Here is a 24,641-nt window from a genome sequence, read left to right on the forward strand (position 1 = left end):
ACTAATTGTACATTTTCTTAAAACTGTTATAAAAAACTTCACATTTTACACTCTAAAATGTATCATATTGCATGAGAAACCACAGACATACAGAGCAGACTGCAATATTCTGTGCAGGCTCCCGAACAGATCATGGTTCACAAGCTGCATCATGGCGAGTGTTCAGCCAAATGTTGCAGACTGGTCTTTATAATGCAGTGACTGATGCAGGACTAATATGTTTGTACGATATGCTACACTAGCACGTCACTTTTGTTTCAAATGATTTATCCGCACATGGTCCTTCTTTATTTCTCACGTATGAATTAATAATAATATATTAATTTGATGCTGTGATTTAATTTTGCTCGTTAAAAATTTTCGTAAATGCTGACAGAATGAAGATGATGTAGAAGGTGTAACAAAATGAGGAAATGCATTGAAGAGACTCATTGTTGTACAAGTGGGGTTAGAAAATGGGTTTCTGCCAGGAGCACAGTTGGTTCACAGAGCTGGCAGATAAACGGGAGACTACCATGGATGGGTGAATTCAAGAAATTGATGATCTTCGAGGAAAAGGGTGTAACATAAAATTATTGAAATATGTGACTTAGGTCGAAAAAGTAATTTTGAAGCATTCATTTATAACCATAAATTATTAATAATTGATTAAATGACGATCTTACTCGTGTTAATTATGTAAGCATGTGCGGCTTACAGCTGTTTCGGTGCTTCTTGACACCATCTTCAGAGCCTTCTGTGTCTCGGCGTCATCTCAACTTCGCTGCCTGTTGTGTGGGTGCGTTCGTGTGATGAAGAGTTGTGTCAAATAGTGTGTGTGTTCTGAAATTGATGTGTGTGTTGCGTATTTGGTTAGGGTGTGTTTTAGTGTGTCTGTAGTGTACGAAAGATTCAATGTGGATTATCGGGGGCATAAATTATTGCATTCAATAAACTTCTATCCCTGAATAAACTTCTATCCCTGATTAGTCAAATGGTTCTGCTAGTAAATATAGGTCCAATAAAAAAATATGCCCTGAAATTATTTTTGTTTTTCCCGGAAAAATGAAGTGTAATTTTTTTGGTTACATTCTTATTCCAGAAAGATCTTCTATTTAAAAAAAATGTATTCAGAATCAAGTTCTGCCCAATTTGCTTGAAGAATCTGTCTTTGTAATGGACAACGTCCTGTACCACTACAAACAATTAGACAAACCATCTACCAAGTATGCCGTTAGAAGAGATATGGTCTCTTGGTTGCAAAGAGGGGTGGATTATAATGCCACTATAAGCAGGAGTGACCTTCAGGATTTATTAATACCGGTAGTCTGTTATACACAATATGTACTATTTGTAGCCATTTTTTATTTGTTCTGGATGCCTGGCTCGGGACCTCACAGAGTGAGGGTGACTGTGGAGTATTGGTGATGATCACGGTAAGGGAAAATGGGAGAACTCCGAAAAATCCTCACCCCCCTCTTTGTCTACCACAAATTCCTCCGTGATCCAAATGGGAATCAAAACCGGGTGCTACAGTTGAAAGCAGAGAGGCAAACCACTTTGCCATGGGCGAGATGAGCCTTGATAAGCCCTAGACAGACGAATACCGACTAGAGAAGCTTTTTCTAAGCACACGGTCATAGAGTTCTTAATTTACCTCCTTACAACTACGACCTCATTGCAACTGAGTTGATCTGGGATAAGGTGAAACACTACATTTGAGCACACAATGTGATTGGAGACATTACTATGTCTAACTTATAAATTTTGACAATGAAAAGCTTTGCTGTGATAGAGGATTGGAGTGGGTACTGCAGACATAGGCCTACCCATAGAAGGTCAGACGAATGAATGATGTCATTGGCGAAATAATTAATGAGTAATTTTGAACAACGATGATGATGATGATGATGATGATGATGATCATGATGACGACGATAATGACAATGACGATGGTAGTAACGGCGATATGGATTGTGGCTAATTATAAATTATAGTAATTAAATTGAAATAAGCTGCAAAATATTTCTATAAGAATATGTATTGGTACATAATAGTCTAAGTAATGTGTGTTGTTGTTTAGTCAACAGTCTGAAGACAGATCTGAACCTTAAAAGTGATACAAAAAGGTCACCACTTATGAGGCAATTAAGCCAGGAGATAATGGGTAGGGTGGCCAGTTCCTTTCCCCCTCCGTTGCATACATCACTGATTAGTAACATATTACACTAATCAGACTTCAGATGCGTACAAACAATTGTTCTTCCTCTGACACATATCGCCATGATGATGATGATGATGATGATGATGATGATGATGATGATGATGATGGCAATAATGGTGATATGGATTGTGCCTAATTATAAATTATAGTAATTAAATTGAAATAAGCTGCAAAATATTGCTATAAGAATAAGTACTGGTACTGATAATAGATATACATATCAGCTAGAACCTCAATCAGAGAACAGTAATGTATATAATATATAGAAATAGATGTAGTACTCTGCCATTGCCTACTCCCAGCCAGTATAAGAGAAGTGGAGGGTACACACGACTATATTTCAGAGAGGTGGAGGGTACATACGACTATATTTAAATGTTTAGGCCTACTCATTTCGTTATAATGGAAAATGTCGTTTTAACAAATTTCTAGGAATCCTGTCATCATTTTCGTTATAATGAAAGTTCGTTATACTGTAATATTGATCAATGCTACTTTTTACACATATGTCCTAACTGTATGTTTTACTTTGGAAAAAAGTCTAATTTTTTCTGAACTGAACATTTTATGATACTGGTAATTGATTCTTCTAGATAATTTACAATACAATTGCCCTTTTTGTCATATCCTCTAGCAATTTTTTTTGTCCAGCCAAAAATAGCATAAATCTTTAGCAACATTTACAGCTTCGGCAAGAGACTTTTGTTTTACTATCATTGTCACTGCAGGGTTCTCTACTGTAAAGGAACTTCGTTCAGTCGCTGACATTATGAAATTAAGTATCTTGTCACTTCTTCATCACACCATCTTCTTCTTGCATTACATTACTGACAATGTCCTCTTTTGTAACCTCCTTTTCAACAATCACTCCATTGTCGATATCAATGAAATCTTCTGGTTTCACGTCTGTAGGTGTGTTATTCTTCTTACATATCTGTCTCCAGAATTCTGGGTCCAGCTCTTCAATGTCTTCTTCAATCACTGACAAAATTCCGGACTTCCGCCAGCAATTCATTATAACCACTGAGGACAAGTTTCTTCATGCTGAAGTGAAATTTCCATGGCTTCCAAAATTGATATGTTGATGTTACCACCTCGTTGTAATGATCATATATAAATAGAGTCCAAGGGAAAAAGGGGGATGTCCACTGTCAGGCAAAATTCATATTTCCATTCGCTTATATACTTCATATGAAGTGTATTCATTCTACACTTAGAAAAGGGGAAGAAAGTTCTCAGTTACGAATAGCTGCTGGTTAAATTGTCAGTATTATATTTGGAATGATAGAGTTTCAAATTTTAAAACTGATTTCCTGAGAATTGTTTAAAAGTGGACATCCCCCTTTTTTCCCCTGGACTCTTTTATATTGTATCATAAGGGGAAAATTTTTATTTTCGTTGTGAAATTTTCGTTATATTGACGTTCATATTATTGAAATAATTTAATATGAAACCTTATGCAGGTAAGGAAGGGGAATACAATTTTTTTCGTTGTACTGACAAATTCGTTTAATTGGTGTTCGTTAAAACGACATTTGACTGTACAACGAAATCATCTTCTTCTCTGAAAAAGGAAGTATCGTGACAAGATACTTAATTTCATAATGTCAGTGACTGAACCAAGTTCCTTTACAGTAGAGAACCCTGCAGTGAAAAGACCAAAGTTTTCTGAAGAGTCCGTTTTCTGAGGGAGGAACATCCATGCTATGCCATTACATTGACGAGTGCATGCCACACTGAGAGTTCGAAAGATAATATAGGTACCTATGTAGTGAAAATAGTATGCACAATGTGTCCAGCTTATACATTTAGCATTACAAACATTTTATAACTTTCGTTCTATGAGATTCTGATCGAAAATATTTGTATGAATGATGATATCTACGACAATGTATGAAAATCATACCACAAGCACACCATGGCTTTCCATATCAATGACAACAATGATCAAAGCCATCATACAGTTCATTTGTGACCTAGACATGATGCTGCTGAATACTTGGTTGGAGGTCGATTACAGGCTAGACATCTGCTGCCACTGGTTGTGCACATATCGAAATTCCTTGAAAGTAATATAAAATGCAAGAGTTGCTGTATCAGACATCAGTTGTTTTAAATTAAATTATTATGGTCAGCCTACTTTGAAACATGTGCTCTCCTATTATGTTGAACTTTTATATGTATCTATTGCATTACCGCTGAGTTATCTCATTCGGTTTGAAGTTATTGTTTAGGAGACAATTGAAATTTATTGTTTAGTGAATCTGAAAGATTTGAAATGGAGAGAGATGTGCAAAATAAGCTTCTGCAAAAGATAATGTAATAAAGTTCTGAGGAAATGAATCCCTATATATATATATATATGTATAATCTTTCAGATTCACTAAACAATAAATTTCAATTGTCTCCTAAACAATAATTTCAAACCAAGCGAGGTGACTCAGCGGTAATGCAATAGATTCGCATTTGGGAGATCCTTGTTTCTTGTAGATTCTCATGGTTTCTCTCAGTCACAAAGACAGATGTCGGATTGAAAATTTACATACCTACCGTGATTTCTCATTACCTTAATCACCATTATCATAATAGGCCTAATTAATAAAATTGAAATCAGTTAAATGAATACAAACTCTATTTATATAACATAGGCCAATAGAAACAAAATATCAATAAAATTGTCTGATATACTGGTAACCGAAGATTTTACATACACGATATAACCTAGATGTTGAAGTGTGTATAAATAAACTTAAATAAATAAAAAAAAATAATTTTAATTGTGTCCAAAACAATATTCACGGCCTTCTTAATTATTAAATAAATTGTATTAACGAAACCGGAACCAATATTATCTCCATCTATACCTGTTTTTTTTCAAAGATGGGACCGAGCCCCTACCACGCCGTAGCGGAGAAGTGAGAAATATGTTCCCAAATTGAAGTAGCAGAAATCCGCCATTTGTTTGGTAGAAAACGCGCGAGATTTCGAAACCGCTATTTAAATATGTGTATTGCGTATCCTAAAGCAAAATGTTTTTGTGTAAAGGAACAATACTTCCTTTGCGAGATACCTTTAATACCGTGTTTCTGCTGTCAGCAGAGTTGCTAGGTTTTCTGCGAGGGAAATCGGAATATCAGAAGCTAACTTAAGACAGTAGTCTTATCAACATTTTACCATAAAATTTATAGCAGTTTTCTGCAAAATAGTGTTTGCGTGCTTTTTAATGTAATAGGCCCATTCCCCTCCGTGATAAACACTAAAGTACAAAGGACATACAGTACAATGAACATTATAATTTTTTCTTTTATTAACCACGAATATGTTTTAACCATTTGCTACTAAATTAACTTTGTAACCGTTACTGCAACAGTTTCACTATCTGACGATGAATCCATGTTTAAACATAGTTTACTAAATTTTAAAACACAGCAATTGTTTACACGATATCAAAACGCTATCTTTTTTGCCACTCAAAGCACTCAAAGTACACAATATTTAATAATTGTGAGAGCAGCGACCAGGGACCGAAACGGATTAATCAACAATGCGGTAGAACTAGGAGAAGTAGGTATTATTTTGCGAGTTTAGTTGCCTTACGGCAATCAGCTGGGCTACCTCACAGAATTACTAAATATCCGTGGTAACTTCTATGTTTACAATGTTACCATTTGAATCAATATATAGGCCTAAATAAAAATATCGGATAATAGGAAATACTGACATAATTTGTTTAAATAATAATCTGTAAAATCGGGTTTTTTTTTGTCAATCCCGACTCGCTTTAATCGGGACTCAACCAGGAAATTGGGAGAATCCCGCCTAAATTGGGATACCCGGAAAGCCTGGCTGTCAGACTTGTATCATTTTCGTAGGAACTCTGAATGCGATTATTCATAACCACGGTTAATAAAAGAATTAATGTCAACTTTTAAATTCAATCTATAGGTTAAACTGCTGCATGAAGTCAAAAAGCATTATTATTATTATTATTATTATTATTATTATTATTATTATTATTATTATTATTATTATTAGTAGTAGTAGTAGTAGTAGTAGTAGTAGTAATAGCAACAGCAGCAGCAGTAGTAGCATAAGAAAATGTTTAATTAATTCGTAAATAAGATAAGAATTACTTTCAATCAGTTATATTAAAAAAATGTTATAACTTATGCAGTTTCTGTAGCTTTAAATTCGGTGAATAATTATTCATGTATGCACTGAAAAAAGAACTGTTTGAAGAAAATGAATGATATGGAGTAGATGAAGGACACAATGTATATGGTAATAGCATAGTTTGAAAGGTAAAAACTATCTTCGAAATGAGTTGAACATACTGAATGATTCATTGTAGGGTAGAAAATCTCTCTGAGGATTGCACCTATCCACTTTCGGTTAAGAGAATCTTTACTCAGAGGAAACTTGAAGTATAAAGAGTCACATGACAAGTACAATAATTTGTCTTCTATGACATAATCTGGAGAAAAAATCGTCTTAGAAATGAAGGATTAACTAATCAGTGAAATATAACATTCCTTCCTACTTTATCTTTACATCCGTGTGCATTACTGCAATTAAAAGCAGCGCACGAAAGAACTATGCTTATTCAGCTCTAACAAACAAATGGCCGCCCGCCGGCTGTTCAATTTGGGAGCATAACACTAGCACCAGTGAGCGGTCTAGCGGTTATTTAGTAAGTCTATGGATGGGACATGACAGGAGCGTTGCGATCGGAAAAACAACTGAATGTCACATAGCATGGTAGGTCTGTCTGTTGCTATGATAACAACAATTGAGTTGCCAAACTTGCCGTTTCCACGTGGCGAGTACTTAATAGCTCTCTTGGCCACATTTATTGTGCACACAATGTTAGCATTGGTATGTTTCGTCTTTGATTTTCTATCGATTTTTGTATTATTTTCTTACCTTCACGTCAATTGTCAATGCATGCTTTAACGTCAGCCATACTAACGTCAATTGCTAGCTTCCATAAGCTGGCAGCGTGGTAGACCATATTGGCAACATAGCACTGTAGTTCAAAGTTCGGCCGCTTAACTGTCATGTCCCAGGTATAACCACAGTTTCAGTCATCTGTTTTCAGTATTCTCTTACGCTTATCTCTTCAAAATTAATTATACCATTTATTTGAATAAGAAATAAGAAAATGCGACATAGCATGAAACAAAAAAACTGTACCTACATAAAACTACGAAAGTGCTTATACCATACTCGTTTCGACACTCTGCTTCACTTTATGGGTAGGCCATAAACAACTTGCTCGTTCGGTAGAGTATCACTTTCTGTAGTAGTCACATAACTAACTATGGAGCGTGCACATATTGTTAGTGCTTTGATTTATTTAATGGAGTTCAAAATGTAATGAAAAGGAATTAATATCACTACATTTGCAAATGACTGTGGTTGCGCAAACCTGGAAACTGGTAAGAGGTATCAATGTCTACGAACTCACCTTCTGGAGAAAGATGAGCAGCTTGCAAGGAGAAACGCGGAGCGTAGTTTCCCGTGAAGAATGCTGTGTCCAATAGTATTCCATATAGCACACCTGGAACACCTGTTTATTTCTCATATTTACAAATAGGCTGACCAAATTATTATAGTCCAACAGGCGACATCGGCAATTTCAAGAAAAACCACAAACACTTATCTAGTCACTATCCGTTGAGATGTTCCAGAAATTACATGTAACAATAGATACAATATTATATAACTTTGCACACTAAAATTGTAGAGTATCTTAACTTTCTGAATTAAATGAATAAACACACATGAACTCTGGGTAATGTACCCAACACGTAGTTCTAATGTTCACCGCCTACGACTTTTTTTTTTTTTAAGTACCAGATCTCTTGGACCCTTGCCTTTTACAAAAATATGATTTTATAAATTGAAATGTAAATAGGTTTTGTTAAAGAGAATTGATTACTAAGACCGTCAAAGACGGAAGTATTTGTTTGAATTTATGTTATGTCTCTTAGTAAAGGGTTGGCATGATGAAGTAGCTTGTTCAACCTACGACGTTGGACGCTAATCATCTTATTTCAGCCCCCCGCCCCAGATGGTGCTGACCGCAGTTTCGCAGTGCTTAAAAATAAACCGCAGCCTGTCTTTTACAAATGAATCTTATTTCAACAATGAATAAATTTGAATATGTTTCGAATCGTTAAAGAGTATGCCGTATATAATTATGTCGAATGGTGATAGGTAGAAGATAGTATTTTTTGTGGGCCGATTTCTTCGACTTAGGTAGGTAGTGAACAGTAGTAACTCGAGTTTCGTAAATCACAACTACAAAATGAGTGAATTTGAACCGCGTAAAGAATTGAGTGGATCACAGGATAGAAAGAATGCTAAAGCAAAGCAAGAAAAAAATAGGGTGGTAATTGGAAAGTGTAAAAAGTTTCTTGCTACAGCATTGTTCAACAACAGAAAAAAATGAGGACCCCGACGCTGCTGCAGAACTAACGCAAACGAGTGAATGTAGACAGTGTAGTGATACCTACGGGTGACAGTAACAGTAAGTGTGACGATACCAATAATGACAGTGCATGTGATTTAAAAGGATATGAGAATAATGAGCTTATTAAACCAAATAATGATCCCGCTACTTAAATGGATTATAAACGATGCAACGCGAGACTACATTGTAAGGCATGAAGTAACACAAAATACTGATGAAAATTTTGAGTGCACAAGGCCACAGAAGGCCTACTCGGATACCGCCAGAAATCTATTGCGATCACTATTCAGCCGAACTTTAATTATTAATGGTGAAACGCGGTCTAGGTCGTGGTTAGTGTTTTCTAAAAGTAAATGCTCAGTTTATTTTGCTTCATGTAGGCTCTTCGGATAGACATCTGCTTTAGCAGCAGAAGGTTATAATGACTGGAAAAACGCAAACCAGTGTATGAAATAACACGAAAATTCCTAAGAACATACATGTGCAATCACAACAATGTTGGCTAGAAAAAATACGGCAGAAAGAATTGATAGGGCTTTGCTACTTCAAATAGAAAAAGAAATTATGTATGGGGGGGTTATAAAGCATATAGTAGCAACAGTAAAATCTCTAGCTATACGTGGTTTACCGTTTAGAAGCACAGATGAAACACTTGAACAATGCCGTTAGAACTGATTGCGCAGTTCGACACATTTCTCTCTGAGCATATAATGGTAGTGGCACAACATCGTATTTGTCTCACAAATTTGAGATGAGTTCATTAAAATAACGTTCCTGAAGATGGTAAATTTTATAATGAATGAAATAAAATCAGCTAAGTATTTCTCTATAATTAGATTGCACATACAGACCAATTCAGATCATCATTCGGTATTGAATGTAGGTTTGTGAAATTTCTGCCTAACTGTGGTCATAAGGCTGAAAACCTAACAACAGCCTTGATAGACACTTTGAATGATCTTGGTCTAGATATTAAAAATTGCCGTGGTCAGTCTTACGATAACGCTAGTAATATCTCAGGCATATACTCAAGTTCTTGAAACGCGAATTAAAGAGTTAAATCCCCTCGCTGTGTATGTTCCTTGCTCAGCTCATTCTCTCAATCTTGTTGGTTCTTCTGCTGTGGGATATTGTACTTTGGTGTTATTCAGGAGCTATAAAAATACTCAAATCTAAATATGCCATTTTTTCAAAACGTTCAAGGGGAATTCAAACCCGGTAACCCCCACTTGCGTACGCCCCTAGAGTTGGGTCACTGGCTGAGAAGAAACTATCTGCTGAAGGATGCACTGGAAGGAATGGTGAACTGGAGAAGAGTTCGGGTCAGAAGAAGATATCAGATGATAAAAGACATTAAAGTATATGAATCATATGCGGAGACAAAGAGGAAGGCAAAAAATAGGAAAGACTGGAGAATGCTGGATTTGCAGTGAAAGATTTCCCTTGAACAGGAAACTATGTATGAATGAATGAATGAATGAATGAATGAATGAATACTAAAACATACATTTTTTTTTTTTCAAATACCTAGTCTAATAATAGCCCAGTCATGGCCAGGAATTCTCTTGCGTCTGGTCTCCCAGCCGTCCATCCATTTCCCACACTCTGTGAACTCTCCCTCATGCCATTCTGGTTCTTCAGCCTGCAACAGTCACATGAGACATTCAGCATGTAAAATGAATAGAAATGAAATTAGGAATTAGGAGATATTTTATTTATAAACGGGTCATCACGCTAACAATCCGTATTCTACAGTTTTAACTTGAAACACTATCCTGCCCAGAATCGTAATACACCGTGTTCACAAGGTCCGTGAAATATTACAAACAGGTGTGTTTTCATAGCGAGTTGTAGTTGGTAGAGGCCTGATGGCCTTATCTCTACTAGGTTAAATAAATAAATATATACTACTATATTACATAGACATGCGCTTGAATGCTTATAAAATGAAAGCAGAATTTACCGAATTTTGATTTCTAATGCCATTTGTCGAAATCTCGCTGACGGCTACCTGCGGCTCCACGTACACACAAGTTCAAGATAGGGTAGATACAACCTGAGAAAGTATTTTAAATCCTTCAATTAGCTTGTAGTGAGTCCGTGGTGAGCGTGCAAAAAGCGTTTCGTGTTCTTCGTCATGTTCCACAGGAAGATGTACTGCCTCTTCGTTGAAGAACAGTTACTGGAATATCATTTTTGGACATGTTACACTTGCGGCTCATGTCAAACTAGCTACTGACAGCAGAAACTTCATCTTACAGCGCAAATCATCACGCACTCACACGCTGGCCACCCATGTCACCAGACTTGACCCCATGTGGCTTCTTCATGTGAACGTATGTAAAAGAAAAAGTTTACATATCGGGTCTGCGACGCCGCACCACAACTGCCATCGCCAGAATCATCCCTGGTAGGCCTATGTTGAGTCGGGTATGGAGTGAAATGACTGTAAGATATGTGTAGCATGTTACCAAATTTGGACACATTGAAAATTTTTAAGATGTGAACACATAATTCGGTGAGTACACCTTTCATTTCGTGGGCGTTTGTAATGTTTCGCGGACTTTGTGGACATGGTGTAATATTTTCTCTTCCTTGTTCTTCCTTTCTTCTTTCGTTCATTCATACAACTGTTTGGACGTTCTTTGTTCCACAACTTTAATTAGCTAGGTATTCTAGCATCCTATTTTCAATTCTACGTATGATACTTTCGTTAGCACTAATTTTCTTTTTAATTCCTTAATTTATTATACATTCTAATCTTGAGATTCTAGCACTCGCACTTCTACTGCTAGTAAATTAACGAGTGATTTATATAGAACTGACACATTTCTTTCTTTATTTATTCCAAAATGAATGACGCTAGCCACAATTTGTTATACCTCAAATGTAGAGTATCTTTGGGAGATTACTAACCTCTATAGCAAATGTTGAAAATTCCTTATTTATTCGGCTGGAAATTCACTTAATGACCAGTTTTTAACGTCAAATTAAGCAGGAGTTTTGATTCCCTGTCACGAGATGCGCAGATGTTTATTCTTTATTCCTTATTATTGGCAGCTGTTTTCGTCATTTTGTTTTAGTCACTGAAAATGCAGTACACATTAAATCAACGGCTCTTTCTTGTGAAGCAATAATGGATTACGAATTCAATTACAGCTACTCAAAGAGCATACCAGAGGGAATTTGGTGTTCGTAACCCCCCCCCCCCTCCGAAGAAACACAATACTGGGAGTGGTAAACAAATTGAAAACAATTGGATCTCTAAAAGAATAATAATTTTAATGACAATAAATATACAGAATAAAGAATAAGCATCTGCGTATCTCGTGACAGGAAATCAAAACTCCTGCTTAATTTAACGTTAAAAACTGGTAATTAAGTGAATTTCCAGCCGAATAAATAACGAATTTTCAATATTTGCTATAGAGGTTAGTAATCTCCCAAAGATACTCTACATTTTGAGATATAACAAATTGTGGCTAGCAACATTCGTTTTGAAATAAAGAAAGGAAGAAATGTGTCAGTTCTATATAAATCACTCTGTATAATAGGCGTATGAAATTTTTGAGTGGGACAGGATTGTTTCTAAGCATTGCAGCATAAGCCGGCTCATGTATTTCTCTCCAGTCACCAAGTTCGGAAAACATGTATCTCTTTGGTGATGGTGTGCCGTGCCTCAAACTGAGTCGTCTATTCCCCACTCTGGACTTGGCGCGTTCGTACCTGTATGTATATTATCTCTGACTTATCTAGAATCCACTACCCTGATTGTGAATCATCTACCAACCTGATGTACTGCGCTGAATATTAAGCAACTGCAAGATTTATAGAACTCAGTTTCAAGAAACTGTGGTTATTACATAGCGAATCACTGCAAATTTTCCTCCAGGAGGCCCATTTAAGGGGTTAGGTACAGCTTACAGCAGTAAAATTGTGAAAATATTCAACATTTTCCCTCCATTACTGTGCCTTGTACAATAATGAAAATTTGTATATGCAAAACACTGTCCTTCTGCTATATGAAAAAATTATTTTTACGATTAAAAAAAAAATTAATTATAATTTTTCTCCTCACTGTACAGTGATGAAGCGTTTTCCACATAACTAAAAAAACTATCAAATATTCTGTGATGAAATTTTTTGTGTGTAATTATGCATGTCATATCTGCAATATGATGCAAGATCACTTCTCTACCTTTGATAGATTGTCTGATAAAAAATAAATTCATTTATAAAATGGTCAAATATCAGTATTTTCTTCTAACACAAAAAAACATTGTTTAGTAAGGAATGTAGTTTAAAGAGCATGATATTGTAAACATAAGTTTCAGCAATAAAATAAAAGAGCGAGAACATGAAAAATTTAACAAGTTTATGAGTTATGAGGGAAACGCTTCATCACTGCACAGTAAACTGCCACCATTTTGAATTTTGAAAAAAAAAAATGTAAATATTTTTTTAAAATCATAATAGTACATTATGCAACGAGCCTATAATGATAGTAATTAAGAATCGAGTATGGATATTTATGAAACGAGCGCAAGCGAGTTTCATAATTTTCATACGAGCTTCTTAATTACCATTATAGGCGAGTTTCATACGACTTTTTATGCTCGACCATATTTATAACTTGAAATTACCGGTATTCAGATGTATACATTTTATTTGTAACTGACAAGATCGGAAGTGACCTTGTTCTAGATCGTGAATTGTGAGATGTGCGCAGACGCGAAAGTATTGATTTTTTCCGAGGAACAATAATGTCATTGACCTTGACGTAGTCCCGTTAAACTTGATGATATTATAATATTATAACCTTGATTATTGAATTCGACATTGAAAAACGAGATGACAAATTGAATTTATTTGAATATGATTTACAATTAACGCTAATTATTATAGTAACAGAACATAACCTTCTGCGACAGTATTGGATTTCCAGCCTCCGTGACTTTTCGCTAATTCTCTTTCGATTGCATATCCGAGAATAATCGATACTTGCGGTTTTATAACGGTACAAAGCTGACTTGTCATTGGCTGAACACATGTAAGCTGAGTTGTCATTGGCTGAAGACCTGTACTTTAATGAGTAGGTGTACTTTAATGACATGCATTAAAGGACTGCTACCAGATGTATAATTAGTACATTTCGGCATGGTCGAGCATAAAAATATTTTTTTCATACAGCAGAAGGACAGTGTTTTACACATATAAATTTTCATTATTGTACAAGATATAGTAATGGAGGAAACAAATGTTGAATATTTCCAAAAAATTTACTGCTGTAAGCTGTACCTAGCTCCTTAACGAAAATAATTGACAAGATACAAGGAAGTTGTCAGTTAATATAATAACACTGAACTATCTCTACAAGTTTAGTCTGCAATGTAACAGCGCTGCGTATTTCACAAAGTTTCAGCATGTTCCGAGATAGAGTGAAATTGTTGCTACATTGCCAAATGGAGTCTATCAGCGATAACTGTTACAAACTACGTGCTGTATTGGAATTCCTTGTTGCGGTAGAAGAATCAGTGTTGAATACTCGCAATCGTTCCTGTTAAGTCTACTGGAGGTTTGCAATTGACAGGAGCGCCGTTGGTCACTGGGTAAAAATATTGAAAGCTTCAGTGCTGATGCTGTCATTCGTGAAGACCTACGCATTACAAGCAGAAAACTGGCGCCCAAGCTTTCAGTCAGCAAAGAACGTGTGGAAGCAATTATCTATTCTCTCCGGTAGGCCTATTCAAAGATGTGTGCGAGATGGATTTCAAGACGTCTCACAGTCGAACACAAGTCTGAGAAAACAGAGATTAATTTGTTGTGATTCTTTGGCACGTTTTGAAGCTGCAGTAGTAGCCTTTTTTTATCAAAATCGTGATAGGTGATGAAATCCTGATCCATAAGTTTGAGCAGGGAACATCCATCGAATGACATCATCCTCAGTCTTCCCGAAAGAAAAAAAATTATATTAATTCCTTCATCTATAAAAGTCATTACCACTGCCTTTGTTTTTGTTGTAATTGTCGTTACCATCATGAGAAAACCTCGTAACTCCACTTTTTAAAACAGATTTTTATGTAATCTATATTGAAACACAGCAACTAATCGACTACGTGAATTTAATTACTGTAGATTGATTTGTAAGTCATTTATGATGAAAAACGGAAAACTCGTAACTCCTACATAGATTTCATGTGTGTGAAAAACTCGCAAATCCGCTAGGCAGCTATGATATTGTTGTTTCGATGGCGGGTTACAAATAAATGAATATGATTGGTTATTCGAAACCAATCGCATTCTGCTCCAATGAATTTCACATATTTCTTAATTTGATTGGCCTAGCTGTTGCACAGTTCAGAGAAAATTGTCTAATTATTTTCCTTTCGCTCAAAGTTTCATTCATAGTTGACACTCGCTGTTTCCGTGCAGGCTGGCATTTTACAAGAAAGGTGAATACAGTATTAGTTTTTAGTTATCATTTTATTCTGGCACGTCTTTAAAGAATGCAATTTAATAACTGCTGTATTCTTATGTCTTTCAAAACACACAAACACACACACAAATCAAAGTGTTTATTTCGGAAATCGACATACATACAATATAGACCTACATTTGGTTTTAATTTAGGATGTCGTGTGCTGAGAGAATTATTGTGGAAATGGTGTTACGAGAAGACATTCTACTGGAATTACCTATTAATTCTCGCAACCTTTTTACATACGCCTGTAAATTGGCAGAATGAAGTTCTATTCATTCAGTATTCTAGATAATGCTTCTATTACACTCTCTAAATTAGTTTGTATATGTATATGTTTTCTTTTTACATATTTACTGTATTTGTAATTGAATTTTGAATATTTGGACTGGGAGTCACAAAAGATCCCAGCTAGGGTGTGCGCTGCTTCCCGTTTTATTTCGTTTTGTTCATCTGAAGTTATTTAATTTAAATGCTGTTATGTCTAGCTCCAGGTGTTGCTACAATATGCAGCTGGTACTTAAATCTATTGTTGTAACGAACGCTGCTTCAATAACGTTCTGTGCTGGATACAGTTTCAGTCATAAGGAATACTTCATTGTATTCAATAAAAGAGAAAAATAACACGACAATAATATAAATAAATATAATACAAAAAGCTTGTATTATATTTATATTTTATTTTATTGTCGTGCTGTTTTTCAATATTGATCATCTTGTCTCGCAGTGGGATAAATTTATGTAAACACTTTTGGAGATTACTTTTGAAGTACTAAATGTTCTATTATACTTTTTGGCATCTGAGCCGTTTTCATTTGACTGCCCCTCATACGATGTCCTTAAATCCGAGAAAAAATTTAAAGACAGATGTCACTACAAGCATTCAGAGAAGCTAGTGCGCGTTCACTGTTGGAGTGTGATAAATTCTTTGAGGAAGCCCGAGAACGAATATTTTCAAAGTTCTGGGAAATTAACCCTGGCGAAGAGAAAGTGTATGTAAATACGTGTGAATGTTTATGCCATCTAGTAATACAAAAAGACGTCCACACCTGTGGAGTAACGGTTAGTGCGTCTGGCCGCAAAACCAGATGGCCCGGGTTCGATTCTCGGTCGGGGCAAGTTACCTGGTTGAGGTTTTTTCCGGGATTTTCCCTCAACCCAATATGAACAAATGGTGGGTAACTTTCCGTGCTGGACCCCGGACTTATTTCACCGGCATTATCACCTTTATCTCATTCAGACGCTAAATAACCTAAGGGCTAAGATGTTGATAAAGCGTCGTGAAATAACCTACTAAAATAAAAAAAAATACAAAAAGACTTAGAGGAAGGAAACAAGAAGACGAGAGCATTCTCATTTTTATTATTTAATGCTAGAAGACAAAAGATTACGTGTGTGTAAACAAATGTTAAAATTAAATTGTTCTGTTTAACGACGCTCACAACTGCCGAGGTTATATCAACGTCGCCTGTGTGCCGGAATTTTGTTCCGCAGGAGTTCTTTTACATGCCACTAAATCTAGTGATATGAGCCTGTCGCATTTAAGCATGCTTAAATGTCATCGACCTGGGCCGGGATTGAGCCCGCAACCTCGGGCACATAAACCCAGCGCTATACCGTCTTCGCCACCCAGGGAGACTGTAAATAAATGTTTCTGAACACTTTAAGCATAGGTGAATGGACAGCTTTGTCATGGAAAAAGAAACAAACATAAATTGTTTATGTTGAAGAAGAAGGAGAAGACGAATCCAGTAAATAAGATGTAGAAGGAAGAGAAACTATGCAGCCCATACAATCCAGAATTACTTTGTTTCAAGAAAAGAAGAATCATGTGATGATGTTTTTTAAAGAATTGCCCCATGGAGTCCCATTCTTGTAGGGCTAGGACATCTAAACTCTACCTAGAACCTGTATGAAATTCTAAGAAACATGTTTACAATTTCTACTACAATAACTGTTGCAATTAAAGAAACAATGAACTGGTGTCCTTAACATTGGTTTTGAATATTTATGATGACATGAACCTGGACATTGTGGAGCTTCTTTCAGGAAAAGGACGCCACTTTAACCAGAAAGACAGAATGTTCGATGAAACATCTCCAATAGCTGTCTCAATTTTATTTTCAATATTACTGGGAATATATTAGTCCTAATAGAGCTATAATATTATTTAAAATTTCATTATTCCGTGATCCAACACTACTCCGGTATCAATATTAAAAAAGATGCCTACTTCGTATAGCCCGCCACGCTACTGAAAATAATTAATGAGTTAGGTTCGCAGATATACGCAACCAAGCAAATAATATTTCACACAGGTGATGATGTTGGAATATAAATATGTATTTGTTTTGACAGCATACTGCAGTTCGTATTTTATAACTCAATTTAAAGTCAGGATTTCTGAAAAAAAAAAATGTAAATATCCTTCATACAAAATGAAAGCCGTATTGGGGATTCTAATTTAGTAATTTAACTGAATTACACATTATATTGAAGCACATACCTGGATTTACAAATTCCACGTGAAAGAGAAAAAATAATACAATTCACTGGCACTTAATGTGGCTTTCAACGATGCGCTCTCTATTGCGAATGAGAAGTGTGGATTCAACACTCTGAAAATAGTAGGCCTAATGTTTACGCTACCCTAAAACAATAAATATCCGGAAGATATATCGCGCAGTGTCTTTACAAGATACCTCGTACAGTGAGAGACATATATTCATAAAATATATAGTGAAATCAACAAGTCGAAAAATGAATTTTGTCCAGATAGACCCTACTGAGAGGTTCGTTTTGAATATACACTTAAGGTGTTCGAGTCAAAAAAGACCCGATTAGTTTTGCGTTCCTAATAAGTTATTCTTATAAAGAAGTCATTCTATTTTTATTTCTATATTGAAATTACATGCTCTATTTGTATTGTTGAAATTAACAATTATTATCCTTAGTTTTCTCTCATAGGGAATACAGAATGTTAAAATTTAAATTATGATGATCACACAATGCATTGTTTACAATTTATTACATGCAGCTTTACACGTGTATGTAAAATGATCCTTACACGTGAATTTATTACATTTAACACACTTCACTGAACTTGTGCTGTCTGTTTTTGCGCAAAGATGACATCTTCCCCTCTTCTTGCTTCCCGTGCAATATTCATTCGACGACGAAGGAACGGATGCATTTGGTGCTTGCATTCTTTCTGCAGCGTCTCTTGCAGCCTTACCTCTAGGAAGATAAGAACTCTCTTTATTTTTTCTTCAATGAGCAACTTACCGAGTGTTGCAAGGAAGCGTCTCCTTTTCTGTGGGGTATTTGGTTTCCATTCGGGATATATTGCCTTGAATAACGCATAAATGAGTTGTATGCAGAAATGTCAATTATATTCGAGAATAAAACAATAGGCCACCTCTTTGTCTTTCGTTTTACTGTATAGTTGACTACCATTTGGCCAATGTGTCCATAGCTTCTTTAGTATTGTTATAGTCCAAAATAATTTGAGATTTTCTTTTTGTGCCTTCACTGACTGTCTCATCATTGTGCAGAGTACTCTGTAGAACAACACATTTATTTTCTTTAGGAATGTATAATGCAAGCGTCGTGTCCTTTGTAAAAGCAAACGTTGGCGTGTAATTTGGGAGTCCCTTTGTTTCCAGTAATTTTTATAGAATGGAAGGCCTGTTTTCCGCATTTTTCCATAGTGATGATTCTCTTCAACAGCATTTGTCCCAATTCATAGGTGGTGAAAAAGATGTCACAAGTGGTTATATTCTTTCAGGTCACAAGATAAATACAGCACAACTCTTAGATCTTGATTCTTTTCAGAGACACTACCTGGTATTCTTCCAGTATATGGCTGAATATTCCATACATAATTAGTATCATTGTCACAGAATACCCAGAATTTTATACCGTATTTTGCCGGTTTAATCGGCATATACTGGCGAAATGGACAGTTTCCCCGAAATGCAATAAGTTGCTCGTTTACTGTGATGAACATTTTTGGACTACCTGGTATTCTTCCAGTATATGGCTGAATATTCCATACATAATTAGTATCATTGTCACAGAATACCCAGAATTTTATACCGTATTTTGTCGGTTTAATCGGCATATACTGGCGAAATGGACAGTTTCCCCGAAATGCAATAAGTTGCTCGTTTACTGTGATGAACATATTGAGATTGAATAATTTGGGCAATATCTGTACCCATTTCTCCCACAAGTCTCTAATATGTGTAAATTTTTCTTGTTAGCGTCTTCTTATTCGAGTTTCACGGTCATCAAATCGAATAACCCATGATATCATGAATTTCTTTAGTGACATCGTAGCTCTGAAAAAGGACGTCCTTTATATTCATTCCATAAACTCTCAGTAGAAACACTGTGTGGCTTATAGACTCCTGCTAGTAGTAATAGATCTATGTAAGCGTCTAAATCGACAGTATCCAGATTTCTCCATTCATTTCCATAGACATGTTTTCCTTCAGCATTAGAATGGTTCAATATAATATTTTCAATAAGTGGAGGGAAATACAATTTGAATGCAGAATATTCATTTGTGACGCGAGAAGTAGCATACCTTGTTGGACCTGATGGGAGGTGGATCACATTATGTGCAGCATGTTGTCCCAACTGAAGCACAGGTTCCGTTTTCCACTGAATTGATTTATCCTTCGAAAGCATGACACTGACACTGTTTTCTCTATGTTCTGAAATATTGTCTGTTTCTTCTCCTGAGGAAAATGGACTCTCTTCATTTTCCGAAGCAACCTCATCATTATCTGAAATGTCCACTAGTTCTTAAAATTCGTCATCTTGTAAGTAAGCCATGTCTTTCACAAAATACTAACAAACACAAACTTTCACACACCAGAGAACTAAAAAACTGCATAGTACCGTAAATATTTCAAACTTGACAGGACGGAAAATAAAGACGTGTTGTGCTCATAACAACCATGACTTCTACAACTGTCTATCGCTTATTACAACAGAGATTAAAAGTACATTGTTGTCAATTTGAATTTCAATTGCATTTTTAGTTAAATAATTCAAATGAAACATGATAATTAACACAGAGTCTAAAAAGATCCGAACAGTTCGAATGTTATTATTTTTACTGTTGCAAAACTAATTATTTAAGAAAATTATTTATTTATTTTTTTTAATATTTGAGGAGAAAAATTCGCTCCGGCGCCGGGGATCGAACCCGGGTCCTTGGTTCTACGTACTAAGCGCTCTGACCACTGAGCTACGCCGAATTCAATCTATAGCACTGGATCGAACCCCTCTCCTTCAATGTTTCCCTTTGTGGCCTGACTCCAAGTTAGGCATATATGTTGACGTATATGTCCAATGTCAACTGCCATTATATTAGGAGCGCATTCAGCTGAGTGACTTGTTTGACCGGGATTCCGCACGTAAGTGCACAGTAATCTGTACAAACATATGCACTGCAGCTATGAGAATATTATATATTTTATCAATTTGTCATACAGAATAATATCTGTAATATTGACGATTTTATTAATATTTGAGGAGAAAAATTCGCTCCGGCGTCGGGGATCGAACCCGGGTCCTTGGTTCTACGTACCAAGCGCTCTGTCCACTGAGCTACGCCGAATTCAATCTACAGCACAGGATCGAACCCCTCTCCTTCAATGTTTCCCTTTGTGGCCTGACTCCAAATATTAATTGTCAATATTACAGATATTATTCTGCATGACAAATTGAGAAATATAATATTCTTTTTTTTTTGTCAGAATATAATTTGATAAAAGACAGATAATGTCCTAGGAGGAAATGTGTGCAAAGAAGATATTTAAAGAATTACTGCCTAAGAAATTTTTCATTGGGTCAAAAAAGACCCGAACACCTTACGAAGGTTAAGAAAATAAGTACACTATGCGACGTAAGGGCATGCAATGTCTTGCATTAGAAGAAAACCATCGCCTATATATGGACCAAATGGCACCATATGATGGACCGAAACATTAATTTATGTACCTATGAGCTGTTAGATTTGCATCTATGAAAATCAACTCCGTACAAGCATTCATACACACTCCGGCTCAAACCATCACTTCACTATCTCCAAATGGCGACGTCTTGGAAATACAGCATTGCGAAAATCGTTTCCCTCTCCTTCTCCAAATTCTTACGCGTCCTTCAGCTGAACGAAGATTGATTGATATCGTTTGTAAACAGAACACAGCTCCACTGTTCATTTCTCCAGGCTCTATGAACCTGTGCAAAACGCAATCTTTCGCCGCTATGCATCCTGAGTAATATGGGACCAGTTGCAGGTTTAGCTGATATAAGTCCACTTGCTTTCAAACTTCTTCTAACTGTTTTGGCCGATATTGGACGTCCATGCATGCCAACAAACCGTTGGGCTACCATCGTAGCTAGCAGGTTGCGCTCTCTAAGAACTGATAACACCATGTGCCTGTCTTCATTTTGAGTTGTGCATCGCGGACGACCCGGACCTGATTTACTGGTGTATTCTTGTGTCTCTAAAATGTTTTAGGGGATCCTGAATGGTACTTCTAGGCATATTCATGACATCTGCGATGTAACGTACACTGCGTCCATCATCATTTAGAGCAATGGGTACAGCAATATCTTCGGGTCGCATTCTTTAAAACGATAAAGTGTGACTACCAACTTACACTCAAAACACTGACAACATGTGAAAATTAAATAAATAGCGACAATAAAGAAAAAAGCACAGAAACAAATTCTGTAGTAACTGAGACTTTCTACAAATAAATGGTGTATCTTATTATAATGGCTAACTTACACGAATCAATGGTAATGAAATGATGGATTACATTGCATGGCCTACTAAAACTCTGACTAACATACATGTAATTTTTCTTTTTATAAAACAAGTGTCCAGGTTTTTTTTGTCCCTGACTATGTTATAGAAAAATAATTATATAGGCCCTAATTGTATTTCAGCTCACAAAATGTCTTCATTAAAGATTTTGTCAATAAATATGAAATAAAATGATTCTAATTCACAGCTATGATTTTCAGACAATATAAATTATGTCAGGAAACACAATAGAACCTACTTTTGTGATCCTTTAACATAATATATTATCTGATTGCTCCGTATTTATTCAGTATCCAACACTGTAGCGGAATTTTGGCAGGTAGCGGACTTCGTGTTTCTGGAGTTGGGTACACTGGAGACGAATATTTCCGATACATGAACTACATTATATTGAGCCTGTAGGTCATAGGAGAAGGTGTTGTTCTGTAGAAACTTATCACAGACATAGAAGTAATTAACGGGTTTAATCCCAAAAATGTAGTCCCAGCGTCATGTCCGGATCGATGGAATGACCCAAAACGATTGTTGTCTGCTTGAGCGCTCTCTCAGCAACGAGCCGCTAGTATAGTTTCGTTGTGTTCTCAGGCAGGGTTGTCAGATTGGGCGATTTATCGCAATTTAAGCTACATAAGAGGGGCAATCAGCGAGTAATAAAATTGTGAAGTCGCCGAGTCGCCCTTTATGCTATGTTGAAAGTCGTAATGGCAAAATTAGGCTACATTTTATTTTCTATTACATGTTTACAAGTATTATTTATTAGTTTTTTGGAACACTTAAAAGCGGGAGTCATTGTTGTTCACTGTTGACAGTATCTTTGCAACATGCTTCTAATTCTCTTCACTTTTGTATTCTGTGACTATATTTTCCATTGTGACGTCATAATTTCATTACGCAGCAAATACGCCATTATCGTTCGTTTGTTTTATATATTTTTATTGCGGTAGTTCATTATTATTTTGCTAGTGCTAACTAATAATGTTAATGGAATGGTTGAAAGACACGGCAAATATGAGAAATATTGTCGCAACTGCCTGGAAGAATTTTCCTGAATTTAAAAATGAGTTTAAAGCCTTCACGTATGTGGGTGTTATTTATTATTGACAAGATGGTTTTATAGAATTATCACCAATTGCATTGCGTCAAATTACAAATCCGAAAAATTAAAGCCGATATAACTTATTCCTAAATAATGGGCATTTCTTTCAACATACAAGAACCCCTCGCATTAAAATTAAGGCGACTTTAGGCTATATGCAAGTCGCAAATCGGCGACTAGTACTCACCACAATCTGGCAACCCTGTTCTGTGGTTCCGTTTATTACCAATATTAAACTTGTTGAAAAATTCAAATAAACCTTTGAGCAACAGTAATAAATATAAATGACACTCGGAAGGAAATTAAACGCTGAATAAATATGAGACATGCCTATTATTATTCGGTGAAAAGCTTTTGTCATCCAGTCTGCTCAAAAAAGGTGAAAGTTAGAATTTATAAAACAGTTATATTACCGGTTGTTCTGTATGGTTGTGAAACTTGAACTGTCACTTTGAGAGAGAAACAGAGTTTGAGTGTTTGAGAATAAGGTGCTTAGGAAACTATTTGGGGCTAAGAGGGATGAAGTTACAGAAGAATGGAGAAAGATACACAACGCAGAACTGCATGCATTTTATTCTTCACCTGACATAATGGAAAATTAAATCCAAACACTTGAAATGGGTAGGGCATGTAGCACGTATAGGTGAATCCAGAAATGCATATTAGTGTTAGTGTTAGTTGCGAGGCCGTAGGTGGGAGGATAATATTAAAATGGATTTGATGGAGGTGGGATATGATGGTAGGAGACTGGATTAATCTTGTTCAGGATAGGGACCGATGACGAGCTTATGTGAGGGCGGCAGTGAACCTCCGGGTTCTCTAAAAGCTATAAGTAAGTAAAACTTGTTGAAACCAAAATAAATATAAAAAAGTCGGTGTCATTTTAAAATACAGTTATAGGATTAACCAAAGTCCGTATTTAGCAGGAAGGTTTGTTCTGTAATAATAATAATAATAATAATAATAATAATAATAATAATAATAATAATAATAATAATAATAATACTCCACATGGTAAACACGAGCTATTACTACATGAGTTACTAATGTGTCCGTATTTTAGCTTTCCAAATTACGATAACCAGATATAGGACGTCACATTGACAGGACACATATCAGTGCACGATTATGATTCGAGTTGAATAATCAAAGCTACTCTTAATTATATATAGCGTTCTGATTTGCCATATATACTTGTACAACAAATACAATTGAACTAAGAAGGCGTGAGAATTAATCAATAAATTTTATTCTCACACAAACAACAAATTGGATTGGATGATTATATGGTGGAGGGAACTCACCTTCAGCAGGTTATCTGCAACGGCGAACCAGTCGTCAGTTGCAAAGAGCACCCTACCGCCGTTCTGAAATCAATTAAATGAATAGTGAAAGTATAAATCGTTATTATATTTATGGAAATATGGATAATTCAACTGTGTTCATAAATCAGTCGTAAAACATTTATTTTGTACATAGCTTTAGTATTTTTTTTCTTTTACAAATGAAACGATATCCAAGGTTACAGAGATCTTGTAA

The 24,641-nt window shown here is 35.8% G+C and overlaps 1 protein-coding gene across 4 annotated transcripts in view; it reads right to left on the reverse strand.

The window, feature by feature from the left end:
* LOC138710502 (allantoicase-like) overlaps positions 1-24,641 on the reverse strand; it is a 65,852-nt gene that overhangs the window by 21,765 nt on the left and 19,446 nt on the right. For 2 of the 4 annotated variants that reach the window (XM_069841445.1, XM_069841444.1), the window contains exons 2-4: positions 24,407-24,469; positions 10,206-10,320; positions 7,671-7,763 (exon numbers count right to left, since the gene is read on the reverse strand). In XM_069841445.1, coding sequence (XP_069697546.1) covers positions 7,671-7,763; positions 10,206-10,320; positions 24,407-24,469 — 271 coding nt within the window. Of the gene's footprint in view, positions 1-7,670; positions 7,773-10,205; positions 10,321-24,406; positions 24,470-24,641 lie in introns of all 4 variants that reach the window. The other 2 variants (XM_069841443.1, XM_069841442.1) reach the window with 1 other exon arrangement.

Source organism: Periplaneta americana, chromosome 12 (genome assembly GCF_040183065.1).
Source record: "Periplaneta americana isolate PAMFEO1 chromosome 12, P.americana_PAMFEO1_priV1, whole genome shotgun sequence".
NCBI classification, from domain to species: Eukaryota; Metazoa; Arthropoda; class Insecta; order Blattodea; family Blattidae; genus Periplaneta; species Periplaneta americana.